Below are 27961 nucleotides of genomic sequence, written 5' to 3'. Positions count from 1 at the left end.
GTGGTTTGTGTAAGAAATGGTGATAGATTACATTTGTGGTAGAAATAGAAAGAACTAGACAAATCAAGAGATTTTCAGGAAGTAAGATTGATTCAACTTGGAGAACATTCATATATTTTTTTAAAGCATTAAGTTCCCAAAATTCTTGACATAAAGGGCAGAATTATTTTCAAAGCATAATGACAGATATCAAATTACTTTGCAGGAAGATTATTTCAGTGCACTCTCCCATTAACAGTTATTAGAGTACCTATTTCCATACACTTTCACCAACAATGTGCATTAACTTACTTTTCTTTTTTAATATGTTTTTGAGAAATTGAGTAGATACCTCAAGTTTTAAAATGGGGATTATTTCACCAACTAAACACTGATCTTATTTTGGCTTTGGAAAGTGTGATTTTGATTCTTATTCTGTTTCCAAATGCTGAAACTAAAATAAAAAGATTTATTAATGGGAATGTTGCCTTGGGAACTTGGGAAAAAGAAAATGTACAATAGGAAGTCAGATTAAGTATGACTGGAAAAATATGGTTTTGTTAAATTTTTTAAATAACCCTAACCCAACTTCTGTTCTATATAGTCAATCCCAAGACTTGTACTTTACTAAACACTGTATTGTAACTCTGCTCTGTCATGAGTTTGGACTTAGGGTTCCAAAATATTTTATATAAACATATAAAGAGTATGTGTATCTGTGTATATATATGTGTGTGTGTGTGTGTGTATACATAAGGTTTTGACCATGAAGATGAAAATATAGAAATGTTTCTTAAATTTTATATAATATTTTGATAGCTTAGTAGATAAGAAATAAATGTACAGTACATGAATAACTTTCTGGCAATATGAGGATGGCTATAGCTGAAAGTAAGAAATAAAGAGAAATAAGTAGTTTTTTTAAAATCTATTGAATTAGTTTCAGTTTAAAGGATATTGACCTTAGATTCAAAATAAAAGTATATTTGTAATATTTTTTGTATTTTCCTCAAATATTTATATAATTCTACATTACTAAACTATACTTATATTTGAAGGACATGTTAAACTCTCTTCTTTGTTCTCTCTTCCAACAGTTAAAAGATGTTGATACTCGGAAAATCATAAAAGCAATGCTCTCTTATGTATGGCCCAAAGACAGACCAGATCTACGAGCTAGAGTTGCCATTTCCTTGGGATTTTTAGGTGGAGCAAAGGTAAGAAGAATTATGTTTTGTTTATTGCTATAGCTATGAAATACCATGACATTTTCTAATAATGAAACTAAGGCTGATATAAGCCACTTTTAGAGTAGTATTTTCAACGTTTAGTACCCTAATTTATGTAACTCTTTTGTGCAGTCAGCAGAAAATTATAATATCTGATTTATCTATGGATCAGACTTATAACAGCCTCATCTTAATGGAATTCACTCCTAAAACCAGTGTAAGATGCAGGATCATTGGATGTAACAAAGCAAAATAAACTATAAAAGAAGCTCATCAGAGTCCTTTGGCTCTTACTGATACATATTTCTGGTAAGCTTAGTTCTCAGTTCCTAGTAAATTGAAAAGAGGATGAAGACATTTTAGGTACATTGATAGTCATAAGTGATAAACAGCAGTGTGATGTGAAGTGGGGAAAAGGAAAAAAAATAGGAGAACTTTGGTACAAGACATTGATGCAAGGAATGATCGAGGGCAGGAGGAGAAGGGGAAAACAGAGGATGAGATGGTTGCATGGCATCACCAGCTCAATGGACATAAGTTTGAGCAAGCTCCACGAGATGGTGAAGGACAGGGAACCCTGGCGTGCTACAGTCCATGGGGTCGCAAAGAGCTGGACACGACTTAGTGAATGAACAACAACAAGCCACCTCAGTTCATCACTGTACAGTAAAACACTTTAATTAGGCAAAGTTAGGATCAAGTTAGGATAATGACTGGGTTTTTAAGAAAAACTCTTTTCAATTAATTCAGATTTTAAACTCAGTGAAGTTTATTATCTTTAGGTACAATAATAGTCATTTGTTGTTCAGTCTCTGATTCGTGTCTGACTCTTTACAACCCTGTGACTGCAGCATGCCAGGCTTCCACGTCCTTTGCTATCTCCCAGAGTTTTGCTCAAACTCATGTCCACTGAGTCGGTGGTGCCATCCAACCATCTCATCCTCTGTGGTCCTCTTCTCCTGCCTTCAATCTTTTCCAATTTCAGGGTCTTTTCTAATGAGTCAGCTCTTCGCAGTAGGTGGTCAAAGTATTGGAGCTTCAGCATCAGTCCTTTTCTATGAATATTCAAGGTTGATTTCCTTTAAGATAGACCGGTTTGATCACCTCGCAGTCCATGGAATCCAAGTCTTCTCTAGCACAGTAGTTCAAAAGCATCAGTTCTTTGGCCCTCAGCCTTCTTCATAGTTCAACTCTCTCAACCATACATGACTCCTGGAAATACCATAGCTTTGACTAGATGGACCTATGTCAGCAAAGTAGTGTCTCTGCTGTTTTATACACTGTCTAGGTTTTCACACAGCTTTTCCTCCAAGGAGCAAGCGTCTTTTAATTTCATGGCTGCAATCACCATCTGCGGTGATTTTGGGCCCCCCCCCCCCAAAATAAAGTCTCTCACTGTTTCCATTGTTTCCCCATCTATTTGCCATGAAATGATAGGACCAGCAGCCATAATCTTGGTTTTTTGAATGTTGAGTTTTAAGCCAACTTTTTCACTCTGCTCTTTGACTTTCATCAAGAGGCTCTTTAGGTCTTCACTTTCTGACATAAGGGTGGTATCATCTGCATATCTGAAGTTACTGATATTTCTCCCGGCAATCTTGATTCCAGCTTGTGCTTCATCCAGCCTGGCATTTTGCATGATGTACTCTGCGTATAAGTTAAATAAGCATGGTGACAACATACAGCCTTGACGTACTCCTTTCCCAATTTTGAACCAGTCTATGGTTCCAGGTACAGTTCTAACTGTTGCTTCTTGACCTGCATATCAGTTTCTCAGGAGGGAGTTAAGGTGGTCTGGTATTCTCATCTCTTTAAGAATTTTCCACCGTTTGTTCTGATCCACAGAGTCAAAGGCTTTAGTGTAGTCAGTGAAGCAGAAGTCAGTGTTTTTCTAGAATTCCCCTGCTTTTTCTATAATCCAGTGGATGTTGGCAATTTGATCTCTAGTTCCTCTGCCACTTATAAATCCACCTTGAGCATATGGGAATTCTCGGTTCATGCACTGTTGAAGCCTCACTTGGAGAGTTTTGAGCATTACTTTGCTAGCGCGTGAAATGACTGCAGTTGTGTGGTAGTTTGAACATTCTTTGGTATTGCCTCTCTTTGGGATTGGATGAATACTGACTTCTTCCAGCCCTATGGCCGCTGCTGCGTTTTCCAAATTTGCTGGCGTATTGAGTGTTGCAGTTTCCACAGCATCATCTTTTTGGATTTTAAATAGCTCAGCTTGAATTCCATCACCTCACTAGCTTTGTTCGTAGTGTGATGCTTCCTAAGACCCACTTGATTTTGTACTCCAGGATATCTGGCTCTAGATGAGTGATCACACCATCATGGTTATCTGGGTCAGTAAGATCTTTTTTGTATAGTTCTTCTATGTAATCTTGCCACCTCTTAATGCCTTCTGCTTCTGTTAGGTTCATACTATTTCTGTCCTTTATTGTCCCCATCTTTGCATGAAATGTTCTCTTGTTATCTCTAATTTTCTTGAGGCGATCTCTAGTCTTTCCCATTCTATTGTTTTCCTCTATTTCTTTGCATTGATCACTTAAGAAGACTTTCTCATCTCTCCTTGCTATTCTTTGAAAGTCTGCATTCAGATAGGTATTATTTTTCCTTTTCTCCTTTGCCCTTTGCTTCTCTTTTCTCAGGTATTTGTAAGGCCTCCTCAGACAACCATTTTGCCTATTTGCATTTCTTTTTCTTGGGAATGGTTTTGATAACCACCTTCTGTACAATGCCATGAATCTCTATCCATAGTTCTTCAGGCACTCTGAATCAGATCTAATCATTTGTCACTTCTACTATATAATTGTAAGGGATTTGATTTAGGACATATCTGAATGGTCTGGTGGTTTTCCCTACTTTCCTCAATTTAGGTCTGAATTTGGCAATAAGGAGCTTATGATCTGAGCCACAGTCAGCTCCTGGTCTTGTTTTTGCTGACTGTATAGAGCTTCTCCATCTTTGGCTGCAAAGAATATAATCAGTCTGATTTGGGTATTCACCATCTAATGATGCCCATGTGTAGTAGAGTTGTCTCTTGTGTTGTTGGAAGAGGTTGTTTGAAGTGTTTTGTGTTCTCTTGGCAAAACTCTGTTAGCTTTTGCCCTGCTTTGTTTTGTACTCCAAGGCTAAGTTTGCCTGTTATTCCAAGTATCTCTTGACTTTCTGCTTTTGCATTCCAGTCCCTGTGATGAAAAGGACATCTTTCTTGGGTGTAGTTCTAGAAGATGCTGTCGGTCTTCATAGAACTGTTCAACTTCAGCTTCTTTGCCATTAGTAGTTTGGGAATAGACTTGGATTACCGTGATATTGAATGGTTTGCCTTGGAAATGAACAGAGATCATCTGTCATCTTTGACATTGCACCTTTGACCATTGTTTATGGTGATTTTACTTTTTTCTTAACTTTGTTCTTCCATGTCCCAAATTGTACCTTCGGATGTTAAAATTAAAAGATTTCAATTCCCTATGATATACCAGTCTCTGTGAAAATTCAGGAGTTTAGCAGATTATTTATATATATATATATAACTTCAAGTTTTTCATCTAGGAAAGAAAAAAGTTTTGTGAGAATAAGTTCCTTTATTTCTCTTGAACTTAAATTCATGGGGACTTTGTAGTTATTCCATATTCATTTGTCATATGGTTATAATTTAGTAAAAATAACCAGTTTCTTAATATGAAAGTTCATATTTAGTCACTTTTTATGAAATACAATATCATCTAGCATTATTTTTAGATAATTCCAGCCCCTAAGGGAGCTGGATGTAGTGTGACCTGTGATAACTGGCTTTATTTTTAGTATACATGCAATAAAATATACTCACTGTTTGATTTATAGATCTGTGATTTTTAACAGGTGTATATCTGTATAATTACTGTCACAGTATGGCCCAGAAAAGTGTTATCATTTCAAAAAAGCTCCTTTTTGCAACCCATTGGTAGATATATCCTCTCTAGACCCCTTACTGCCAGTTATCACTCATTTGTTCTCTGTCACTGTAGTTTTGTCATTTTGAGAATACCATAAAAATGAAATGATAAAATATATAAGCTTTTGAGCTGGCTTCTCTAATTCAGTGTAATATCTTTGTCATTCATGCAAGTTGCTGATTCTATCACTAGTTCATTACCTTTTATTAATGAACAGTATTCCATAGTATGGACATACTGGAGTTTGTTGATCCATTTATCCACTAATGGACATTTTGTTTCTTTCCACACTCTTTGGCAATTATAACTAGAGTTGCTGTAAACACTCAAGTACAGGTGTTTGTGTGAATGTGAGTTTTCATTTTTCCAGGATAGATACCTAGGAGTGGAATTGCTGGGTTATGGTAAGTGTATTTTTAACTCTATAAGAAACTGCCAGGTTATTTTCTAAAATGGCTGTGTTTGTCTTTCCGCTTGCAATATATGAGGAGTTTCAGTTGCTTCACTTCTTTTTATTGTCTGTGCATGCTAAGTCGCTTCAGTCGTGTTCGACTCTTTGCATCCCTATGGACTATAGCCCCCCCAGGCTGTTCTGTCGCTTCAGTTCTCTAAGCAAGAAAACTAGACTTGGTTGCCATGCCCTCCTCCAGGGCATCCTTCAGAACCAGGGATTGAAAGACTCGTCTCCTGCACTGGCAGGGATTTTGTTACCACTGGCACCACCTGGGATATCGTTCATTAGGTTGGTGCAAAAGTAACTGCAGTTTTTGCATTGTTGAAATTTACCTTTGATATTGGAATACATTCTTAATGTGGTTATGTTATACATAATATTAATGCACATCTCTCACTTTATATTTTTTGCTGATAACTTATTCAGTTCAGTTCAGTCACTCAGTCATGTCCAACTCTTTGCAACCCCATTAATCACAGCACGCCAGGACTCCCTGTCCATCACCAACTCCCAAAATTCACTCAAACTCATATCCATCAAGTCAGTGTTGCCATCCAGCCATCTCATCCTCTGTTGTCCCCTTCTCCTCCTGCCCCCAATCCCTCCCAGCATCAGGGTCTTTTCCAGTGAGTCAGCTCTTCGCATGAGGTGGCCAAAGTATTGGAGTTTCAGCTTCAACATTAGTCCTTCCAATGAACATCCAGGACTGATCTCCTTTAGGATGGACTGGTTGGATCTCCTTGCAGTCCAAGGGACTGTCAAGCATCTTCTCCAACACCACAGTTCAAAAGCATCAATTCTTCGGCACTCAGCTTTCTTCACAGTCCAACTCTCACATCCATACATGACCACTGGAAAAACCATAGCCTTGACTAGATGGACCTTTGTTGGCAACGTAACATCTCTGCTTTTTAATATGCTATCTAGGTTGGTCATAACTTTCCTTCCAAGGAGCATGCGTCTTTTAATTTCATGGCTGCAGTCACCATCTGCAGTGAGTTTGGAGCCCCAAAAAATAAAGTCTGACACTGTTTCCCCATCTATTTGCCGTGAAGTGATGGGACTAGATGCCATGATCTTCGTTTTCTGAATGTTGAGCTTTAAGCCAACTTTTTCACTCTCCACTTTCACTTTCATCAGGAGGCTTTTTAGTTCCTCTTCACTTTCTGCCATAAGGATGGTGTCATCTGCATATCTGAGGTTATTGATATTTCTCCCAACAATCTTGATTGCAGCTAGTGCTTCCTCCAGCCCAGCATTTCTCATGATGTACTCTGCATATAAGTTAAATAAGCAGGGTGACAATGTACAGCCTTGACATTCTCTTTTCCTACTTGGAACCAGTCTGTTGTTCCATGTCCAGTTCTAACTGTTGCTTCCTGACCTGCATATAGGTTTCTCAAGAGGCAGGTCAGGTGGTCTGTATTCCCATCTCTTTCAGAATTTTCCACAGTTTCTTGTGATCCACACAGTCAAAAGCTTTGGCATAGTCAATAAAGCAGAAATAGATGTTTTTCTGGAACTCTCTTGCTTTTTTGATGATCCAGTAGATGTTGGCAATTTGATCTCTGGTTTCTCTGCCTTTTCTAAAACCAGCTTGAAGATCTGAAAGTTCACAGTTCACATATTGCTGAAGCCTGGCTTGGAGAATTTTGAGCATTACTTTACTAACGTGTGAGATGAGTGCAATTATGTGGTAGTTTGAGCATTCTTTGGCATTGCCTTTCTTTGGGATTGGAATGAAAACTGACCTTTTCCAGTCCTGTGGCCACTGCTGAGTTTTCCAAATTTGCTGGCATATTGAGTGCAGCACTTTCACAGCATCATCTTTCAGGATTTGAAATAGCTCAACTGGAATTCCATCACCTCCACTAGCTTTGTTTGTAGTGATACTTCCTAAGGCCCACTTGACTTCACATCCAGGATGTCTGGCTTTAGGTGAGTTATCACACCATCATGATTATCTGGGTCGTGAAGTTTTGTACAGTTCTGTGTATTCTTGCCACTTCTTAATATCTCCTGCTTCCGTTAAGTCCATACCATTTCTCTCCTTTATTGAGCCCATCTTTGCATGAAATGTTCCCTTGGTATCTCTAATTTTCTTGAAGAGATCTCTAGTCTTTCCCATTCTGTTCTTTTCCTCTATTTCTTTGCATTGATGGCTGAGGAAGCCTTTCTTATCTCTTCTTGCTAGTCTTTGGAACTCTGCATTCAGATGCTTATATCTTTCCTTTTCTCCTTTGCTTTTCGCTTCTCTTCTTTTCACAGCTATTTGTAAGGCCTCCTCAGACAGCCATTTTGCTCTTTTGCATTTCTTTTTCATGAGGATGGTCTTGATCCTTGTCTCCTGTACCATGTCACAAACATCCCTCCATAATTCATCAGGCACTCTGTCTATCAGACCTAGTCCCTTAAATCTATTTCTTACTTCCACTGTATAATCATAAGGGATTTTATTTAGTTCATACCTGAATGATCTAGTGTTTTTCCCCACTTTCTTCAATTTAAGTCTGAATTTGGCAATAAGGGGTTCATGATCTGAGCCGCAGTCAGCTCCCATCTTGTTTTTGCTGACTGTATAGAGCTTCTCCATCTTTGGCTGCAAAGAATATAATGAATCTGATTTCGATGTTGACCATCTGGTGATGTCCATTTGTAGAGTCTTCTCTTCCGATAACGTATTACTTCCTGTCTATTTTGTATTTACTTTAAACTCTGGAAATGATGTTAGACAAAAATCAAATTCAAGTGATTTTCTTATTCAAGTTCAAAATGAGTTGTAAAGCAGCAGAGAGAACTCAAAACATCAGCAGTGCGTTTGGCTCACGAACTCTTAATGAATGTACAGTGCAGTGGTGGTTCAAGAAGTTTTTGCAAAGGAAACAAGTCTTGAAGATGAGGAGCATAGTTGGTGGCCATTGAAAATTGACAATGGCCAGTTGAGAACAGTCATTGAAGCTGATCCTCTTACAACTACATGAGAAGTTGCTGAAGAACTCAGTTTCTACCATTCTGCAGTCATTTGGCATTTGAAGCAAATTGGAAAGGTGAGAAAGCTCAGTAAGTGGATGCCTCATGAGCTGACCAAAAAATCAAAAAAAGTTGTCATTTTGCAGTGTCGTCTTCTGTTATTCTGTGTAACAACAATGAACCATATCTTGATCAGATTGTGACACGTGATGAAAAGTGGATTTTATATGACAACTGATAATGACCAGCTCAGCGTTTGAACCAAGAAGCAGCTCCAAAGCATTTCCCAATGTCAAACTTGCACCAAAATGAGGTCATGGTCACTGTTTGGTGTTCTGCTGCTATTCTGATCCACTACAGCTTTCTGAATCCTGACAAAACTATTACATCTGAGAAATATGCTCAGCAAATCAGTGAGATGCACCAAAAACTGCAATGCCTGCAGCCAGCTTTGGTCAACAGATAGAGCCCAAGTCTTCTCCATGACAATGTCCGACTGTACATTGCACAACCAGTGCTTCAAAGGTTGAATGAATTTGGTTACAAAGTTTTGCCTCATCCATCATATTCACCTGACCTCTCATCAACTGATTACCACTCCTTCAAGTATTTTGAAACCATTTTTTCAGGGAAAATGATTCCACAACCAGCAGGTGCAGAAAATACTTTACAAAAAGTTTGTTGAATCCTGAAGCACAGATTTGTTATGGTATAAGAATAAACAAACTAATTTCTCTTTGGCAAAAATGTATTGATTGTAATGGTTCTTATTTTGATTAATAAAGATGTATTTGAGCCTAGTTATAATGATTTAAATTTCATGGTCTAAAACCGTGATTACGTTTGCACAAACCTAGTACTACCCTTGGTATCATCAGGCATAGTGCTTTCTTGTGGCTTTAATATACATTTCTCTAATGGCTAATGATGTTGAATATCTTTGCTTGTACTTTGTTGCCATCCCTATGTCCACTTTGATGAAGTGTCTGTGCAAATGTTTTGTCTATTTTTTATTTGAACTGTTGTTTCTACTGTTGAGTTTAGTGAATTATTTATATATTCTGTATGAGACCTTTCCCAGATATATAATTTGCAAATATTTTCTCCCAGTTCCCTTAATAATATCTTATATAGAATAAATGTTTTAAATTTTAATAGATTTCAGTTCATCATTTTTTTCTTTATGGATTATGCTTTCGTTGTTATGTCTAAGAATTATTTGCCTAACTTAAGGTCATTAAGATTTTCCCCTGTGTTTTCATCTAAAAGTTATATTTACATTTAGATCTGTGCTCCATTTTGCATTAATTATTGTTTTGCATTTAAATGATGTTTCATGATTTTGTCTGGTTGTTCCTACATGAAGGCTCTCTTCTTCCCATTGAATTTTCTTTGTTTCCTATTGCTGCTATAACAACTTTTAAAAAATTTAGTACTTAGACAACACAAATTTATTTTCTTATGTTTCTAAAGGTCAGGAGTCCAAAATTAGATTTCACTGGATCAAAATAAAGCCATTTAGCAGGATTGTGCTCCCTCCAGTGTCTCTTGGGAGAGGATCGGTTTCCTTGCCTTTTTTAGCTTCTGGGCTTCTCTGGTAGTTCAGTTGGTAAAGAATCCACCTGTAATGCAAAAAATCCCCATTCAGTTCCTGGGCTGGGAAGATCTGCTAGAGGAGGAATAGGCTACCCACTCAAGTATTCTTGGGGCTTCCCTTAGGGCTCAGCTGGTAAAGAATCCACTGCAGTGTGGGAGACTCAGTTTTGATCCTTGGGTTGGGAAGATCCCCTGGAGAAGGGAAAGGCTACCCACTCCAGTATTCTGGCCTGGAGAATTCCATGAACTGTATAGTCCATTGGGTCCCAGAGTCGGACAGAACTGAACGACTTTCAGTTTCACTTCCAGCTTCTAGAAGTCACCTGCATTGTTTGGCTTGAGGCCCCTTCCTCCATCTTGAAGCTAACAGCATCTTCAGTCTTCTTGACTCTTTAACTCTTGGATTCTATAGTCATACCATTTTTTCCTTTACTTTGGCCCTCCTACTTCGCACTTATAAGGAACTTTTTGATTTTATGTGTCCCACCTAGATAATACAGAATACTCTCCCCAGCTCATATTCTCTAGTTTAATCACATCTGCAAAGTCCATTTTACCATGTAAGGTATCATCTAGGTTCTGGATATTAGTACATGGAAATATTTAGGGAGCCATTATTCTTTCTCAGATAGATAGTTGAATGTCATCATTTTCTGAATTCTGTTTCTTTTATCTATGTGTCTCTCCATTCATCAACACCACAATGCCTTCCGTATTGTAGGTTTATAGTATGTCTTAAAGAGAGGTAGTATGGTTCGTCTCATTTTTTTTCCGAAATTATTTTGGCTTTTCTAGTTTCTTTTCTTCAATCATTGCTACAGACAAGCTGGATGGGACTCTTAAATGGATTTTTAATAAATCTCTAGACCAATTTGGGGAAAATTGATGCCCCCTACTATGTTGATTCTTACAGTTGATGAACACAGTATGTCTCCCCATTTATTTAGATCTTCTGTAACTTATTTCATATGTATTTGTAGCTTTCAGCATATAGATACTGTACATATTTGATTAGATCAGTGGTTCCCAATTAAAATCAGTGGTTCTCCTGATTTTGCTCTTAAGGGGACATGTGGCAGTATCTAGGGCTTCCCTGGTAGCTCAGACAATAAAGAATCTGCCTGCAGTGCAGGAGACCCAGGTTCAATCCCTGGGTCAGGAAGATCCCCTGGAGAAGGGAATGGCAACCCACACCAGTGTTCTTGCCTGGAGAATCCCATGAACAGAGGAGCCTGGTGGGTACAGTCCATGGGTCACAAAGAGTTGGACACAACTAAGTGACTGACACTTTAACACTTTAGAGGCATTTTATTGGTCACATTTGCGCAGTGCTGGGGAGTGCTGCTAACTTGTGGTCAGTAGAGGTTAGACACTAAACATCCTGAAGTACACAGAACAGCCCCTCCTATAGGAAAAAATTATCTAAATGTTAGTAGTAAAGGTTGAGAAACCCTGGGTTTATACTTAAGGATTTGTTTTTGTGGGGAGGGGTGTTGTAAATTTTTAAAAATTTTGGTTTCCAGTTGTTAATTGCTTGTTTATTGATACATTAATAATTGTTTATATTGCTCATTATAATGATAATTGTATTGGTAATTACTGATGTATTCGAAGTTTGGGCTACCATTTTATTTTTGAGAGCTGACCTGAGTTGAGTTTATCTTAATTTATTTATTTTTAATTGGAGAATAATTGCTTTACAATATTACATTGGTTACTTCCATATATCAACATGAATCAACCATAGGTGTACATATGCCCCCTTCCTCTGAAACCTCCCTCTCACATCCCACTCCATCCTCCCTCCACCCACCCCCCACCCCACCCCCCACAAGTAGTCAGAGAGCACCAGATTTGAACTGCTTCCTTGGGAACAGGGAATTCCCTACAGCTACCTGTTTTACATGTGGTAATGCATGTTTCAATGTTGCTGTCTCTATTTGTCTCACTCTCTCCTTCCTCCAGTGTCCACAAATATGTTCTCTATGTCTGCATCTCTATTACTCCCTTGCAAATAGGTTCATCAGTACCATTTTTCTAGATTCCATATATATGCATTAATACATGATATTTGTTTTTCTCTTTCTGAATTACTTCACTCTGTAAAATAGGCTGTAGGTTCATCCACCTCGTTAGGACTGACTCAAATGTGTTCCTTTTTATGGCTGAGTAATATTCCATTGCATATATGTACAATGACTTCTTTATCCATTTATCTGTTGATGAATAACTAGGTTCCTTCCATGTCCTAGCTATTGAAAATAGTGGTCTTCGATTTCATTATTTGTTTTCTGCTAATTGTCTCTTTATTTCTCTTTATTGTTGCTTTGTTTCACCTTTCCTACCATATTTTCCATTATTTGAACAGGTTTTACTATCCCATTTTATCTCTTGTGCGTTTTGGTCTATCTCTTTGTATAAGTTTTTAGTAGTTGCTCTAGGAATTATAATATACTTTTCACGGTCTACTTAGAATCAGTACATTATCGCTTCAAGTGAAATGTAAAAACCTTACCACCCTCTAAGACCCCCTTTATGTTTACAAATCATTATATGTGTTACACCTGCATACACTGAAAACCCCATTAGTCAGTGTTTTAATTTTTGCTTTAAACCATCAAATATATTTTTAGAACTTAAGAATATGCTACTGTATTTGCTTAGATATTTACCATTTCTGTTACTTTTCCTTCAGTCCTAATGTTCTGGGATTCAGACTGCTTCTATTAGCATTTCCTTGAATATGAAGAATTTCCTTTAGCATTTCTTTTAGAGCAGGTCTGCTGTTAATTAATTCTTATTAGTTTTCTTTACTCTGAGAATGTGTTGCTATTACCTTCATTTCTGAAGGCTAATTTGCGGTGATAGGATTTTGGTTGACAGTTCTTTTACCACTTGAAAAATGCCACTTCCTGCTAGCCTCCCTGGAAATCTGTCTTCAAATTGTTTTTCTCTTATACTTAATGTATTATTTGTGTCTAGCTCTTTTAGTAGTTTTTTGTCTTTAGCTTTCAGAAGTTTTATTTTGATGTGTCTAAGTGTGGATTTCTTTGGATTCATCCCTATTTATGGTTGCTCAGTTTCTTGAATTCTTGGGTTTGTCTTTGCCAAATTAGAGGAGTGTCTATTTTCTCTCTGTTGTTCATATTCAGTAATTTCTATTGTTCTGTCTTCAAGTTTACATATTCTTTCCTTTGTCCTCTTCATTCTGCCATGGATCCCATCCATTCAGGCTTTTTTACGTCAGTTATATTTTTCAGTTTCAGATTTTTTCATTTTCTTCTTTTATCTCTATTTGCTGAGACTTTTTATTTTTGTTGATTTAAGCATGTTTATAAATGTTCCTTGAAGTACTTTTATGATAGCTACTCTGAAATTCTAGTCAGGTAGTTCTAATATTTCTGTCTATGCATTTTCTTATTCAAGTTGCTATCTTAGGCATTCTTGGGATGATGAGTGACTTTTTTATCGAAACCTGGGCATTTGGGGTACCATGAGACTGGATGTCATTTAAATCTTTCTATTTAGCAGGCCTCTCATGGCACTGCTCTGCAAATGGGTTTGAAAGTCCTGGTTCTTACCTTGGCCTCCATTGTTTCCTAGGGAAAGGGACTCATGACTCTAGGTGAGGTAGGAATTCAGGTGCCTCAGTAAGATGAAAGACAAGCTATGTACTGGAAGGAAATATTTATAAATCACATAACCAACAGAGGGCTATATCTAGAATATAAAGAATTCCTAAAATTCCAATAGCGAAAAACAATCCGAATATAGAATGCACAAAAGACACCAACATATTTTATCAGAGAGGATATATGAATCACAGAGAGTACCTGCAAAGATATTCAACATCTTTGCTGTTATGGAAATGCAAATTAAAACCACAATGAAATATCACTATACACCTATTAAAATAGTTTCAAAATTTAAAAACACTGTGACGACCAAATGTTGGTGAGGATGCACAGGAATTGGATCATTCATACTTTACTGGTAGTAATATAAAGTGGTACCAGCCACTTTGAAAGAATATGGCAGTTTGTTAAAAAGTTCAGTGTAGGCTTACCATATGACTTAGCAATTACCCACTTGGGCATTTATCACAGAGAAATGAAAACATATGACCACCTGTATGAAAATGTTCATAACATCTTTATTAATAATAGCCCCAAACTAGAAACAACCATAATGTCCTTCAGATATGAATGAGTGGTTGAATAAATTCTGCTATATCCACAGACTAGTACTCAGCAGTAAAAAGAGATGAGCTACTGATAGATACATCATCTTTGATGAAGGAATATAAATAAGTAGCATAAGGAAGTTCTTTTGTGGTGATGGTACAGTTCTATGTCTTGATTGTTGTGATGATTACATGGATCTGAACATGGGACAGAATTGCATAGAACCATATAGAAAACACATACAAACCACACACACACTAATACACATTTAAAAATGATGAAAACTGAATGAGTTCTATAGCCTAGTTAACAGCAATGTGCCAATGTACATTTTTGGTTTTGATATTGAACTAAAGCTATATAATAGATGCCATCATTAGGAGATGCTGGGTGAAGGGTTATGAGTCTCTGTACTACTTCTGCAACTTCCTGTCAGCCTATAATTATTTCAAAATGAAAAGTTAAAAAATCACAGTTGTCTGAGATGATTTAAGTCTAGTTCTGCTGAAGGCAGAATATTAGGGAGAAATCAGTATTTGCCACCACTACCACCCCCAGTCCCAGAATCCACCCACCAAAGAAGGAGACCTGAGACATGGATTTGATCCCTGGGTCAGGAAAACCCCCAGAGTAGGGAATGGCAATCCACTCCAGTATTCCTGCCTGGAAAATTCCATGGACTGAGGAGCCTGGCAAGCTACAGTCCATGTGGCCACAAAGAGTCAGACATGACTGAGCAACTGAACACATCCTCAAAATATCACAAGATCGGTGGAAACCACATGTAATGGTATACTAATGGTCTACATGTAGATAACATCTACATGTAATCTTTTCCATTTCTTTAGTGTTTTTCCTTTTCTTTTAAAAATTACTTTTATGGGGAAACTGACAGTAATCAACAATTACCATTACAGGTAGTGTATGTTCTTAACACTGTGCTAACTACAGACAGATGACATTCAAGTTCTTTATATGCTTATAAGGATGCTCTCAATTTGACCAAATGTAAATACATTTTCAAAAAAAATAAAATTGCACAGTTTTCTTGGTGATACATTAGTTTCGGTGACAATTCACTCTAAGTATGGCAAAGATATAATAGGCTATGCATTGTGAGAATTGCATGCTAGCTGTAACTATTACTTTTTCTTGCACTCAAAAGTGTTGTGGTGTTTTAGTTGCTAAGTTGTGACTGATTCTTACAACCCCATGAATTGTAGCCTTCTAGGCTTCTCTGTCCATTTGATTTCTCAGGCAAGAATGCTGGAGTAGGTTGCCATTTTCTTCTCCAGGGGAAGTTCCTGACCCAGGGATTGAACCCATGTCTCCTGCATTGCAGGCAGATTCTTTATCATTAAGCCACCAAAGAGTCCCTGGTATACTGGAATGCAAGTGAGGGGATTTAGCCTTATTATACAGAAAACCTGGAATCTGTATCAAATTTATTTAAATTACTTGTGCAAATTTATTTAAATACTTTTCAGCTGTTACCAGATGTAACTGGTTTAAGTATTGCACTTAAGAGTATCCATTTAGGGTGGTGGTGGTAGTGGTGGTTTTGTCACTAAGTCATGTCTGACTCTTGCGACCCCATGGACTGTAGCCTGCCAGGCTCCTCTGTCCATGGGATTCTTCAGGCAAGAATACTGGAGTAGGTTGCCATTTCCTTCTCTAGCCATTTTAAGGTACAAAAGTAATTAAATACTATTGGCCCTGCCTTATAAGCTGCTGATACAGTTATGGTATACTGGAAAAAAATCTGAATTTCAAAGTAGACCTGGATTTTAATTCCAGCCCTGCTGCTTACTAAGTAAGTAAGTAAAGTCACTCAGTCGTGTCCGACTCTTTGTGACCCTGTGGACTACAGCCCACCAGGCTCCTCAGTCCATGGGATTCTCCAGGCAAGAATACTGGAGTGGGTTACCATTTCCTTCTCCAGGGGATCTTCCCGACCCAGGGATCGAACCCGGGTCTCCCGCATTGAAGGCAGACACTTTAACCTGTGAGCCAGCAGGGAAGCTGCTTACTAAACAACTCATTAAAAATCATAGAACCTGAGTTTTCTCAGTTTTAGAGGTAATACCCATTTCATTCAGCTCTCACATTTGTGATAGGTACCTAGGCACCATTGCTACTCCTATAGCTATTTTTACAAAATGTTTGTTTGTTGCAGAAGGTTTCCACTGAGTTATCCATACACATGCACCTGGAGATAAAGTGAGTGATAAATATATGATAAAAATTACAAATGCTGTGCTTTAAACTATAAAAAAAGAAAGGTTAGAAAATAGAAAGTGCCAAAAGAGCTACAGATTTTAGAGAAGGCATCATGATGGGAATGCGATTCAAAGTGGGTTTTGAAGAACAAAGTGGAGAGGTAAATTGAGCAGGGAGACCATTTCAAGTAGAAGCAAAAATGCATAAGAATATATGATTATATGGGAATCAGAATTTAGAAATTTTTATGTCACTTGAAACCAACTATTTATTAGATTATATTTGGGAAGTTATAAATCTTAAAGTTTTAAGCAATTTTTTCCATAGCATTGAGTCTTAAAAATATTCCAACATCTGCTGTCTGTTTTAATGATATTAAATGTTACAGTACCTAATTGGATGCTAAGACATTTTTATACATTTGAAATCTTGATTGGTAAGGTTTACGTAGTTCCTGTCAGTTGTAGCTAATCTTAGATTTATTGACCATATTCTTTCTGTTTATCAAAGATTAATGATATAATAATGGAACTAACGAGAACTGGGATTTCATTGTTTTTGTTAAGTCTTATGAAATTGTTTTCACATTATTAATGTATATGAATTTAATTTCTTCAAAGAAAACGGCCAGCTTTACCAACTTCCTTTTTCTAAATGATGGTTAGTGTTTTTAACAGTATAACTTTGTAGAAAATGTGAAATGTGAGTGAGTGACTAACTTATCTTGAATATATGAAAGCATTGTACCCCCAATTTTTTTTTTGATGTATTCTCATGGAGAAATAGGTTGGTGTTTGAAAGCTTAGTTTGGTATTCATTGGGTTTTGTTTTATATGGTATTGGAGCAAAGGGATTTTTTTTTCTGGGGCAAATGTATCTATCAATGTTGTTTCTTTTTCCCTTGCCAGTGGTGTATGAATCAGCCACAGATACTTATAATTTATCTGCTTTTGAGATCCTTTCTGCAGTGTAATTTCGGTTTTACCATTGTTTTGGTGAATAAATAATTTTACACATGTTTATTGAATATCTTCTACCTACAAAGCATTGTACTCAATATAAGTGGGACAGAAAGAGGAATATGATACAGAATGTCAAGAACCTGGTAGAAAAGAAAAATATATACACAAGTAACTATAACATAAGGCAATTTGCTGTATGTGCCATGAGCTCTGTAGGATTTTAGATAACAAAGAAAGAATTTTTGAGTGGATGATGGGATGATTTCATGGAGGCAGGAGCATTTGACTAATGCACATAGCTTGTAAATGAATATTAACATGACAGTCAGTGTGAAGTAGGAATCCTGAAATGACGGCTCTCCCACTGCCAAAGATTTTATCTTTATAAACTAGGAATAATGATTCCATGGTAAATGGTTAATATCTAAACATTCCCATAAATGCTAGTTTAAGGTAAATATTTGTACTTTTGTAAAAAAATAATTTGTATATGATGGATAATTGCTACTTTTATGTTTTTAGGCCATGAATATTGTGGTTCCCTTCATGTTTAAATATGCTGTAGACAGCCTCAACCAGATGTCGGGAAACATGCTGAACCTGAGTGATGCACCAAATACAGTTGCAACCATGGCAACAGCAGTTCTGATTGGCTGTATGTGTGGTTCTTTAATCTGTCTACAGGTGTTGACTTTTTTCAAGAGGGTTTTATCATACTTGAGCATATGACCTTTTACCACAAACATAACTTAGCATTTTGGATATTTGTATTATGTGCAATTTTTTTTGATATGTGATTTTTAAATGTTCTTTATACTATATACTTTCAAAAAATTATATAATAAAAGTTTCTAAGTTCTAGAGAGCAATAACATGAAATAAGACATTAAATTCATAACAGCCACTTCTAATAGACTCCTTATAAGATATCTTTTTAGTAAGACTATAGTTATATTCTTGCTGTTGTTGTTAGCTGTTAAATAGGAAATGGCTAAATAATGATATATGTGTATTAAATGTTTTTAAATTATATTCAGTAGCCATGACACAGATCTGCAATTTATAAAGAATATAATGCTTTGTGTCCCCATGCCATAGAAAGAATACTCTGTGAGATTCAGACCTGAGTTGGGGCATGCTTAGTCAAAGCACTTGGATTTTCCAGGATATCAATTTTATCATTTGTTTCTTGGGGGAATTGAATTAGATCACAAAACCTCAACAGATACTGTGCATTTATCTATAATAAGACCTTATGGGCTCAGTTCAGTTCAGTTGCTCAGTCATGTCCGACTCTCTGCAACCCCATGGACTGCAGCACACTAGGCCTCCCTGTTCATCACCAACTCCCGGAGTTCACTCAAACTCATGTCCATTGAGTCGGTGATGCCATCCAACCATCTCATCCTCTTTTGTCCCCTTCTCCTCCTTCCTTCAATCTTTCCCAGCATCAGGGTCTTTTGGGTTGCTATTTAGTAAAAGTATTTACTTGGAAAAAAATCTTTCAACATCTGGGACCTTATGGGGATAAATAACAATGAAGGATTTTCATAGTGGTGGAAAAATTAATACTCAACTAGGCTAGATGTTTTCTAGGTTTCTTTTAGTGTAAGTATTCTGTGATATGCTCATTCATTGTACAAATATTTTCTGAGCCCTTGCTGTTTTTTGCACTGCAACAATTCTAATGTTTTTCCACCCCATTTTTTCTTGAATGTATTGTTAGATGGTGTATCAAGAGCGGGAGCTGCCTTTTTTAATGAAGTTCGAAATGCAGTATTTGGCAAGGTAGCCCAAAATTCAATCAGAAGAATCGCCAAAAATGTCTTTCTGCATCTTCACAACCTGGATCTGGCTTTCCACCTGAGCAGACAGACAGGAGCTTTATCAAAGGCTATTGACAGAGGGACAAGGGGTATCAGTTTTGTCCTGAGTGCTTTAGTATTTAATCTTCTTCCCATCATGTTTGAGGTGACTCTTGTCAGTGGAGTTTTGGTAGGTAAAACTTTTTTCATGACAACCTTTTATCATACATTCTTGTTAGTAGATGTTTAGTACTTGAAGCTTTTGTACTGTTGCATGCTGATGATTTTAAAGCAAAATTCCATGATGCCAGAAGGATTATGCAGTTTAATTATTTTGCCACAAGCTTCAAGGGACTGTATCTAAAGTCTTTTATCATGTTGTTATTGTAAAGAGTTGTTCAGTTCTACACATAGATCAGTCATTTAGCTAATGCTTGCAGTTTTTTTGTTGTTAGCAGACATTATGGTATATGACTTGGGACTGGTATGCTCAGATTATCTAGGTTTCTTGCTATTCACCATTCATAGCATTTTAGGCATAATGATTCACCATTTCATATTTTATAATTAAAAGTATGTGTATAACTTAAAGTTGGTTTTCTAAGGTATTTGTTTTCTTACTTAGTTTTTCATATATATAACTTTATACCAACATATTTTTAATTAGACTCTTTGAGGTTTGCTATTATATATTATAAACTATTTGACAGGAATAATGACTAAGCTCATTTCTTTTTTTGTCTTTTCCAGTATTATAGATGTGGTGCCCAGTTTGCATTGGTGACCCTTGGAACACTTGGTGCATACACAGCATTCACAGTTGCCATCACACAGTGGAGGTAAGGTATTCCTCAGAGGTCAGTCAAGGTGAAGAAATTAGTTACGCTTCTATAGCAGACATTCCATACCTATGCACATCTTTGTCTTACAGAACTAAATTTAGGATAGAAATGAACAAAGCAGATAATGATGCAGGCAATGCTGCCATAGACTCGCTGCTGAATTATGAAACTGTGAAGGTAATATGTTTAATTTGACTTTTTCTTCCTTTCACACTGTACTAAGATTTGTTCTGCCATTTAATATTATAGGTGCTGTAAGTTAGAGCTGCAGATTAGGATAGGATATCTTGGTATGGTGAAATAATAGTACTTTATTGTTTATTTAATTAATTTATAAGTGGTGGTGACAGTATAGTTAGCATTTGATTCAGAATGCACACTGAGTTTTGACTCTATCCTTCATAGTGCCTAGCATAGTGCTTTTCACTAATTCTTTCATTTATTTGTTCATTTTTCCATTTAACAAATATTACTGAATGCCTCTTGTGTGCAAAGCACTATGCTAAGTCCAATAATGAGGAGGGAAGTAAAATCAATGATTGCTGTTTAATCCTTGCCCTCCCAGAATTTGCTAAGCATTGGGAGAGTTAAAGTATGCAAGTGATGACACAAGAAGGCATAATGTGGTGGGGGCAATGAAATTGTGAATTTAGAGAGTCTCAGGGGATCAAAGGAAGGCTTTGTGAAGGAAGTCCCTTGCCAGCTTTTATAGATCTAGATCTAAATTAACTAGGCATTCTTTAACTATTTCGGGGATGAATTTTATGGACTTTTAAAAATACTGTCCATAGTGGAAAACTGCAGGTGTACCATAGTCCAATGTATTGAAAGTTTCTTTTTAAAATTTCCTGTGTAGTACAAAATTGTATCCATAGATGAAGTCTGATTCCAATTATACTTACATATAATTACTATTTTATGTATTTTATAGTATTTTAATAATGAAAATTATGAAGCACAAAGATATGATGGATTTTTGAAGACATATGAAGCTGCTTCATTAAAAAGTACCTCTACTCTGGCTATGCTGAACTTTGGTCAAAGTGCTATTTTCAGTGTTGGCTTAACAGCCATAATGGTGCTCGCCAGTCAGGGAATTGTGGCAGGTAATAGATCTGTGGTTTTCACGTTTGTCAGTGTTTTACTTAACCTTTATAAATAAATATTAATGAAAGGAATATGTGTCTTAGTCACATAAATAAATAAAGCATATTTATTAAGGTACTATAACATCCTTGGAGTACTTTCATTTTTGTATCACAATATGTTTTCTTGATGGTATGTTGTTTTCTTTTGTTTAACACTACAAATTTAGCACTAATTTTCTGATTGATTGGGATTGCTGTTTGTGGGGCTACAATCTGATTCTTTTAGGAGTAACATACATTTTAGCATCTGATATTTCTAATTTCTCTTGTGGACCTAGAAGGAAGTATAATTAACTTAGTGTTTAGTCCTAAGGACTAAAGTGCGAGCAGTCTTATTACTAGTAACCTTTTGTCTATTAGCTGTCCATTTGTAAAACATTTCAAAAATAAATAATATCCTTACCTCTTTTCTGTTACTTGCTTGCTCAGCTAGGATTCTTTCATTCACTGTGACCTTAATGTATGGTTTATCATTCCCAATCATGATATCTATTTGCTCCAATGTTTTAATTTATACTTTTAAAAAATTCTACTTTATATTATGCTAGTATCTTAGAAAGAAAGCAAAGATTTTCAGCCTTCCATTTCTGTCTGCATTTTTAAACCATTCTTTCTGTTTTTTAAACCATTCTTTTTTCATATATATATCATGTGTATTGTATGGGTAGGCTTTTCCCATTCCACTTAGTGCATATCTAGTTCCCTATATTCCTAAATCATGGGTTAAAATGCTTTGGAATTAGAGTAGGCCTTACAGTTGCTGATTATGTATGTTTTCAACTGTATTCCACAGTAATAAACTGTAAACTTTTCTTAAACTGAAAAGTTCATGACATCTAAAGTATTTTTTTTCTCTACCAACTGCATATTAAGGTACCCTTACTGTTGGAGATTTAGTAATGGTGAATGGACTGCTTTTTCAGCTTTCATTACCTCTTAACTTTCTGGGAACTGTATACAGAGAGACTAGACAAGCACTTATAGATATGAACACCTTGTTTACTCTACTCAAGGTAGACACCCGAATTAAAGTAAGTAATGTATTTAATACCTTTTTAAAAGCATATAAGCATCATCCCATAATGGTATTATTCTGGGATAATAGTCTTATATCACCATGTTAGCAAACTAATTTTGTCTTTTGTGGGAATTGGGACTATAATGTGTATTAAAAGGCTATTACAGCTTATTTATATGTTTAGAAACCTTACAACATTAGCAAAGAATATTATACCTAGACACTAAATTTTGTTAACTTCAATTATTTGTACTTGCACTTGATTTACTTTTGCTAATAATGATACAATATGTTACTGCCTCTCCTTATATTCTCAACCTCCTTTCTCCCCTGCCCACCATCTCTCTTCCTCCCCAAAACAAATTGATCAGAAATCAGAGCATTCAAGATTTTTGCCCTTAGCAATGAGGGAAAAAACAGATCTTTAAAAGCATGCATAGAAGTGGTCTAACTCCATTTATAAACTTTCTCCTCTCCCATTATTTTCCTTTTTATCTCTGTGAATTAGAAAATTATCTGCATAGCAATACTCTAGGCGGTATATAAAGTGGCTTTTTTTTTTTTCTTCCCTGCTAGGACAAAGCGATGGCATCTCCCCTTCAGATCACACCACAGACAGCTACGGTGGCCTTTGATAATGTGCATTTTGAATACATTGAGGGGCAGAAAGTCCTTAATGGAATATCTTTTGAAGTCCCTGCAGGAAAGAAAGTTGCCATTGTAGGAGGTAGTGGGTCAGGGTGGGTAATTTAGTTGTTTATAAAATTTTGCATCATTGATTGATGATTCCCAATGTAATATTTTTTCTTTGTCATAATAAAATGATTACTGTAGTTTAAAATAGGGATTCCTTAATGCCAGTTGTAGCTATATAACCTTTCCTTGTTTTCTATTTCAGGAAAAGCACAATAGTGAGGCTATTATTTCGCTTCTATGAGCCTCAAAAGGGTAACATTTACCTTGCTGGTCAAAATATACAAGATGTGAGCCTGGAAAGCCTTCGGAGGGCAGTGGGAGTGGTACCTCAGGTATTTAAAAAAGGAAAAAACCTATTTGGGGGAAGATTTGTTGGGTTGCTGAATCTTTTACTAGAATAATTTGGATCCAAGGACTCAGTATATGTTAATTAAGTTGGAAGCATTAGGCCCTACAGGCCATATTCTGTTACCAAAAAAGCATGAATTTAAAAATCTTCATGATGGGAAGATTTTTTTTAAGCCTTAGGAAGAAAACATAACATAGAGGAAAGAGCTCAGATTGGAGTCAGACAGAACTGGATTCTAAGCCCAGCTTTAACTCTTATATGTTGTATAGTTGTGAGCCTCAGTTTCCATATCTGTAAAATAAGGATACCATTTTTCTTATAGGACAGAATTAATATCGATTAGAAATACATGTGTAAAGCACCAAGTACAGTGTCCCTCATGTAACTGTTCATTAAATGAAAACTATTATTTGAGCAGTTTTTGACATAGTAAATCTATAAAAATTATAAAACAGTTTGGCTGCCAACTTCAAGTTGGTATGCCTTGTCCCCAAGTACCAAGCACAGTGCCTGACCCATAGTGAGCATTTACAAGTATTTGCTGAGTGACTGTAGGGGGAAACAAATTCAGAGTAAGCTCTGAGAAGATAAGGAGATAGCCTTATAGGTTATAAGTTTTTCTTATGCTGAAAGCCAATAGAGAGACCTGGGACTTAGTTGCAGCATAGGTGGTTTAGTTGCTAAGTCATGTTGAACTCTTTGCGACCCCATGGACTGTAGCCTGCCAGACTTCTCTGTCCATGTTATATAGCTTGTAAAAGGTCCTCAACTGATCTGATGCATGCCACTCTGCCCTGTCCTCCCTTTCACTGAGAATCCCAAATTTGGAGTGCATGAGTCACCTAGGGAGATTATTGAAATTCCAACTCCCTTTCACACACTATTTATGGACCCCAGAAACCTGCATTTGTGAATATGCCTCCTAGGTGATTTTGATTTAGGTGATTTGTAGACTATATGTTGAATTATTTTGAAAAATAAAGCATTTTATTCACTAAGGAAAAATGTACATCGTCAATAAATGAAAGAAAAGATGCTCGTCCTCATTAGAAATCTTAGTAATTAAATCAACAATGGTATACCACTTTTCACCTATCAGACCGGTAAAGATTTAAAAATTCATGATGTCTGGTTTGGGTTAGGCTATGTGAAATGGCCAGTCTCTTGCTGGAGGAAGCATACAGCTTTCCTGATGAGCAAATTGGCAGTATATAACAAGAGTCTGAAAAATATTTAGTCTTTATTACAGTAATTCTGCCTCTAGGAAGTTTTAGTAAGGAAATAAACAGAGAAGTGAACAGATTTTTATATGCTAAGCTGTTCATTATAGTTTGTTTATAATAGCAGAAGTTAGGAACAATATAAATATCATATTTATAAAGAGTATTGAGTATCATGGAAAAATACTCAGATACAAAGTTTGTTGAAAAAGAATTTCCAAACAAATTGTAATATCTCCATTTTATAATATTAAATAAATACATGTAACAGAAAAAAATTGGAGAAAATGCACCAACATGTTAATAGTAGTTATTGCTGGTTGGTGGGATTATGGATTATTTAATTAACTTTTATTTTACTATACATTTTGTATTTCTAACATTTCCAGTTAGCATTTATTTTCATTTTTTTCTAAATAGAAAATATTTTAAAATAAGTATTTTCTCTTTGCAGAACTTTAAACTCATTGGATTGAACTATCACCTCCATACAAGAAAAGTTTATATTAGTATTAGGTGTAAAAGTTATTAAAATATGATTTGAAATAATATCTGTAACTCTAAGGCTGATTATGATATTAAAGAAGATCTTAATTAATTGAGTGTACTGGTTAATGTTAATCAAAAGAATCACTTTGTTTCATCTTACTATTGCCTTACAACCATTGGATACTGAAAGAAAAGTGGGAGGTAGATACTCACATAAAGTAAGTTAGCTTTAGTGTGCCATGTCAGAATAAATTGAAATATCAAATGAATGCTTGCAGTGAACTTTCTCCCCCCAAAAAATCTATAATGCATAAATTCTTTGCTTTCTGTGTTTTAAGTCCAATTTAAAAGCTTCTGAGATATTAATATATGAAATATATTCAATTTCATTAGTAATAAGAGAAATGCCAATTTAAAAAAAAACCACATTTTACCCTTAAAAGTAGCAACAATGAAAACTTATTAATATCCAGGGTTGTTGAGGATATGGGGACCTGGCACCCTCATACATTGTTGGTTGGGGTATATACTGTTGGAACGTTTTTGGAAGACAGTTGGGCCATACTATCCAAGGGTAAATGTATGCTTGTAACCCAACAGTCTGCTTCTAGGAATCCTTCTTACAGAAGGGTGTGTATAAGTCATTATACAATGATATTTTATTTCAACATTGTTTACAGTAGCAAAAGTTTTAATTAATATCCATCAGTATAGGAATAGATAAGATAAATATGATAACATCCTTAGTATCACAAAACTGTTAAAAAGAATGAGGTAGGTTTCTGTTATTGACATGAACAATCCCCAGAATGTGTTAAGTGAAAAAAGCAACTTATATAGTATGGCCCCACTTTTGTTGGGAAAAAAGAAAGGTGTATGTTTAAGCATATAAATGTATCAGAAAAAGTTTGGAATGATATACAACAAATGGTTCATGATGATTAGCTCTGGGAAGGGAAATGAAGCAGGTATGAGGGATGATATTAATAAAAGACCCCTTTTATCACATTTTACTCTTTATGTCTTTACTATTGTTTGAATTTGTAAAATATGAAACATGCATATCTATGTGTGTATATATATAAATCTGGTCCAGGATGCTGTCCTCTTCCATAATACCATTTACTACAACCTCTTATATGGAAACATCAGTGCTTCACCTGAGGAAGTATATGCAGTGGCAAAATTAGCTGGACTCCATGATGCAATTCTTCGAATGCCACATGGATATGACACCCAAGTAGGGGAACGAGGACTCAAGCTTTCAGGTAATCAAAGATTTTAGACCTGGCCCCCACTTATATTCACCCTTCAAACTTTAATTTGTCAGAACCATTTACTAGAAAATGTAATGACAGAGTACAAACCTAATGCTTATCTAGTCTCTTTTGGCAAAGTTCCCAGTTTCCTATCTATCACTATAAACAATTCAACATGCTAGAAGTAACTGTTCCAAAATCATGCAGGTCTCTCTCTCTCTCTCTCTCTCTCTCTTTTTTTTTTCCCCACTCACAGCTGCAAACACTGTAAGTGCTTAATAATAAGTTACTGATACATGGTGAGATCAGTGTTAACTTATTATCTTAAAGGAAAGCCAAGATCACTCTTCACATGGGAAAGAAGAGTAGAGACAAGTAATTTGATAGTAAATAGTATATCTTCTCATAGCTCAGCTGGTAAAGAATCTTCCTGCAATGCAGGAGACCCCAGTTCAGTTCCTTGCCCACTCCAGTGTTCATGGGCTTCCCTGGTGGCTCAGATGGTAAAGCATCCGCCTGCAGTGGGAGACCTGGATTTGATCCCTGCGTTGGGAAGATCATGGAGGAGGGCATGGGAACCCACTCCAGTATTCTTGCCTGGAGAATCCCCATGGACAGAGGAGCCTGGCGTGCTACAGCCCATAGGGTTGCAAAGAGTTGGACACGACTGAGCAACTAAGCACAGCACAGTGTATCTCCTCATAATTTCTTAGATTATTATGGAATGTTTTCAATAACTTTAGATTTCCTGATACTTGGTATATTTCCTTATAGCCAGCTTCATATTCCTGTCTTTTGGTTCAGTGACCAAGTAAATTTTAGGGCTTCTGAATTTTAAGTGTTTAATTATGAGATGATTATTAAGTTTTATAGTGGATTATCCTAAAACGACTGAATTTTCTTGAGGATTCAGAAAAATGTTTCTTTGCCCTGAATTATTTGAATTCTGAAAGTATGGTGATAACTAGTGCCTGAAAGTATTAATGTAACTTATATAAACATGCTACACTCTTTGCATTTACTCTTCATTCTAGTTTAGTTTGGGGGGAGCTTTATAGATTAGGAATGAGGGTAAGAAAAAGAGAATGAAGACTATCTACATGAATTTTAATGAATCTTATTTCTCATTATAAACTGGTATCACAGCATTGACTAGGTACATACTGTGTGCAAGCACCTTGCAAGAATACTGGAGTGGGTAGCCATTCACTTCTCCAGGGGATCTTCCCAACTCAGGGATCAAACCCTGGTCTCCTGCATTGCAGGCAAATTCTTTACTGTCTGAGCCACCAGGGAATCTTTTATACTTCCAACCAAAGTTTTATGTAAGATTGATGGCCTTAGACCTATGAGAGTCCCAACGAAGAAATAAAGGTTGCTTTATTTTCTTTAGAGTATATTTAGGAATAATTGTGGGTTCATACATTGTGAAAGAAAAAGCATTGGACTGGGAATTAGTCGAGTCTTGTTCAGATTCTGCCAGAACTTGCTCTGTGATCTCGAGCAAATCACTTAACTTTTCTGGGCCTCTGTAGTCTTTCTGTTTTAAAATTCTGCTGTGCTAGAGCCCTATAGCAAAGAGCTAAGGTGAAATAAGAGGTCC

At 36.2% G+C, this 27961-nt stretch overlaps 1 protein-coding gene across 1 annotated transcript in view; it reads left to right on the top strand.

Moving 5' to 3' along the window:
- ABCB7 (ATP binding cassette subfamily B member 7) overlaps positions 1–27961 on the top strand; it is a 158982-nt gene that overhangs the window by 110902 nt on the left and 20119 nt on the right. Inside the window, exons 4-13 of the mRNA XM_004022199.6 lie at positions 1077–1196; positions 18055–18187; positions 19259–19527; positions 20088–20176; positions 20269–20356; positions 21111–21285; positions 22201–22358; positions 22922–23085; positions 23244–23373; positions 26196–26367. Coding sequence (XP_004022248.1) covers positions 1077–1196; positions 18055–18187; positions 19259–19527; positions 20088–20176; positions 20269–20356; positions 21111–21285; positions 22201–22358; positions 22922–23085; positions 23244–23373; positions 26196–26367 — 1498 coding nt within the window. The remainder of the gene's footprint in view (positions 1–1076; positions 1197–18054; positions 18188–19258; positions 19528–20087; positions 20177–20268; positions 20357–21110; positions 21286–22200; positions 22359–22921; positions 23086–23243; positions 23374–26195; positions 26368–27961) is intronic.

This window comes from Ovis aries, chromosome X, assembly GCF_016772045.2.
Source record: "Ovis aries strain OAR_USU_Benz2616 breed Rambouillet chromosome X, ARS-UI_Ramb_v3.0, whole genome shotgun sequence".
Classification (NCBI taxonomy): Eukaryota; Metazoa; Chordata; class Mammalia; order Artiodactyla; family Bovidae; genus Ovis; species Ovis aries.
Note: the sequence above shows the minus strand (reverse complement) of the source record. Positions and strands in the feature narration are given on the sequence as shown.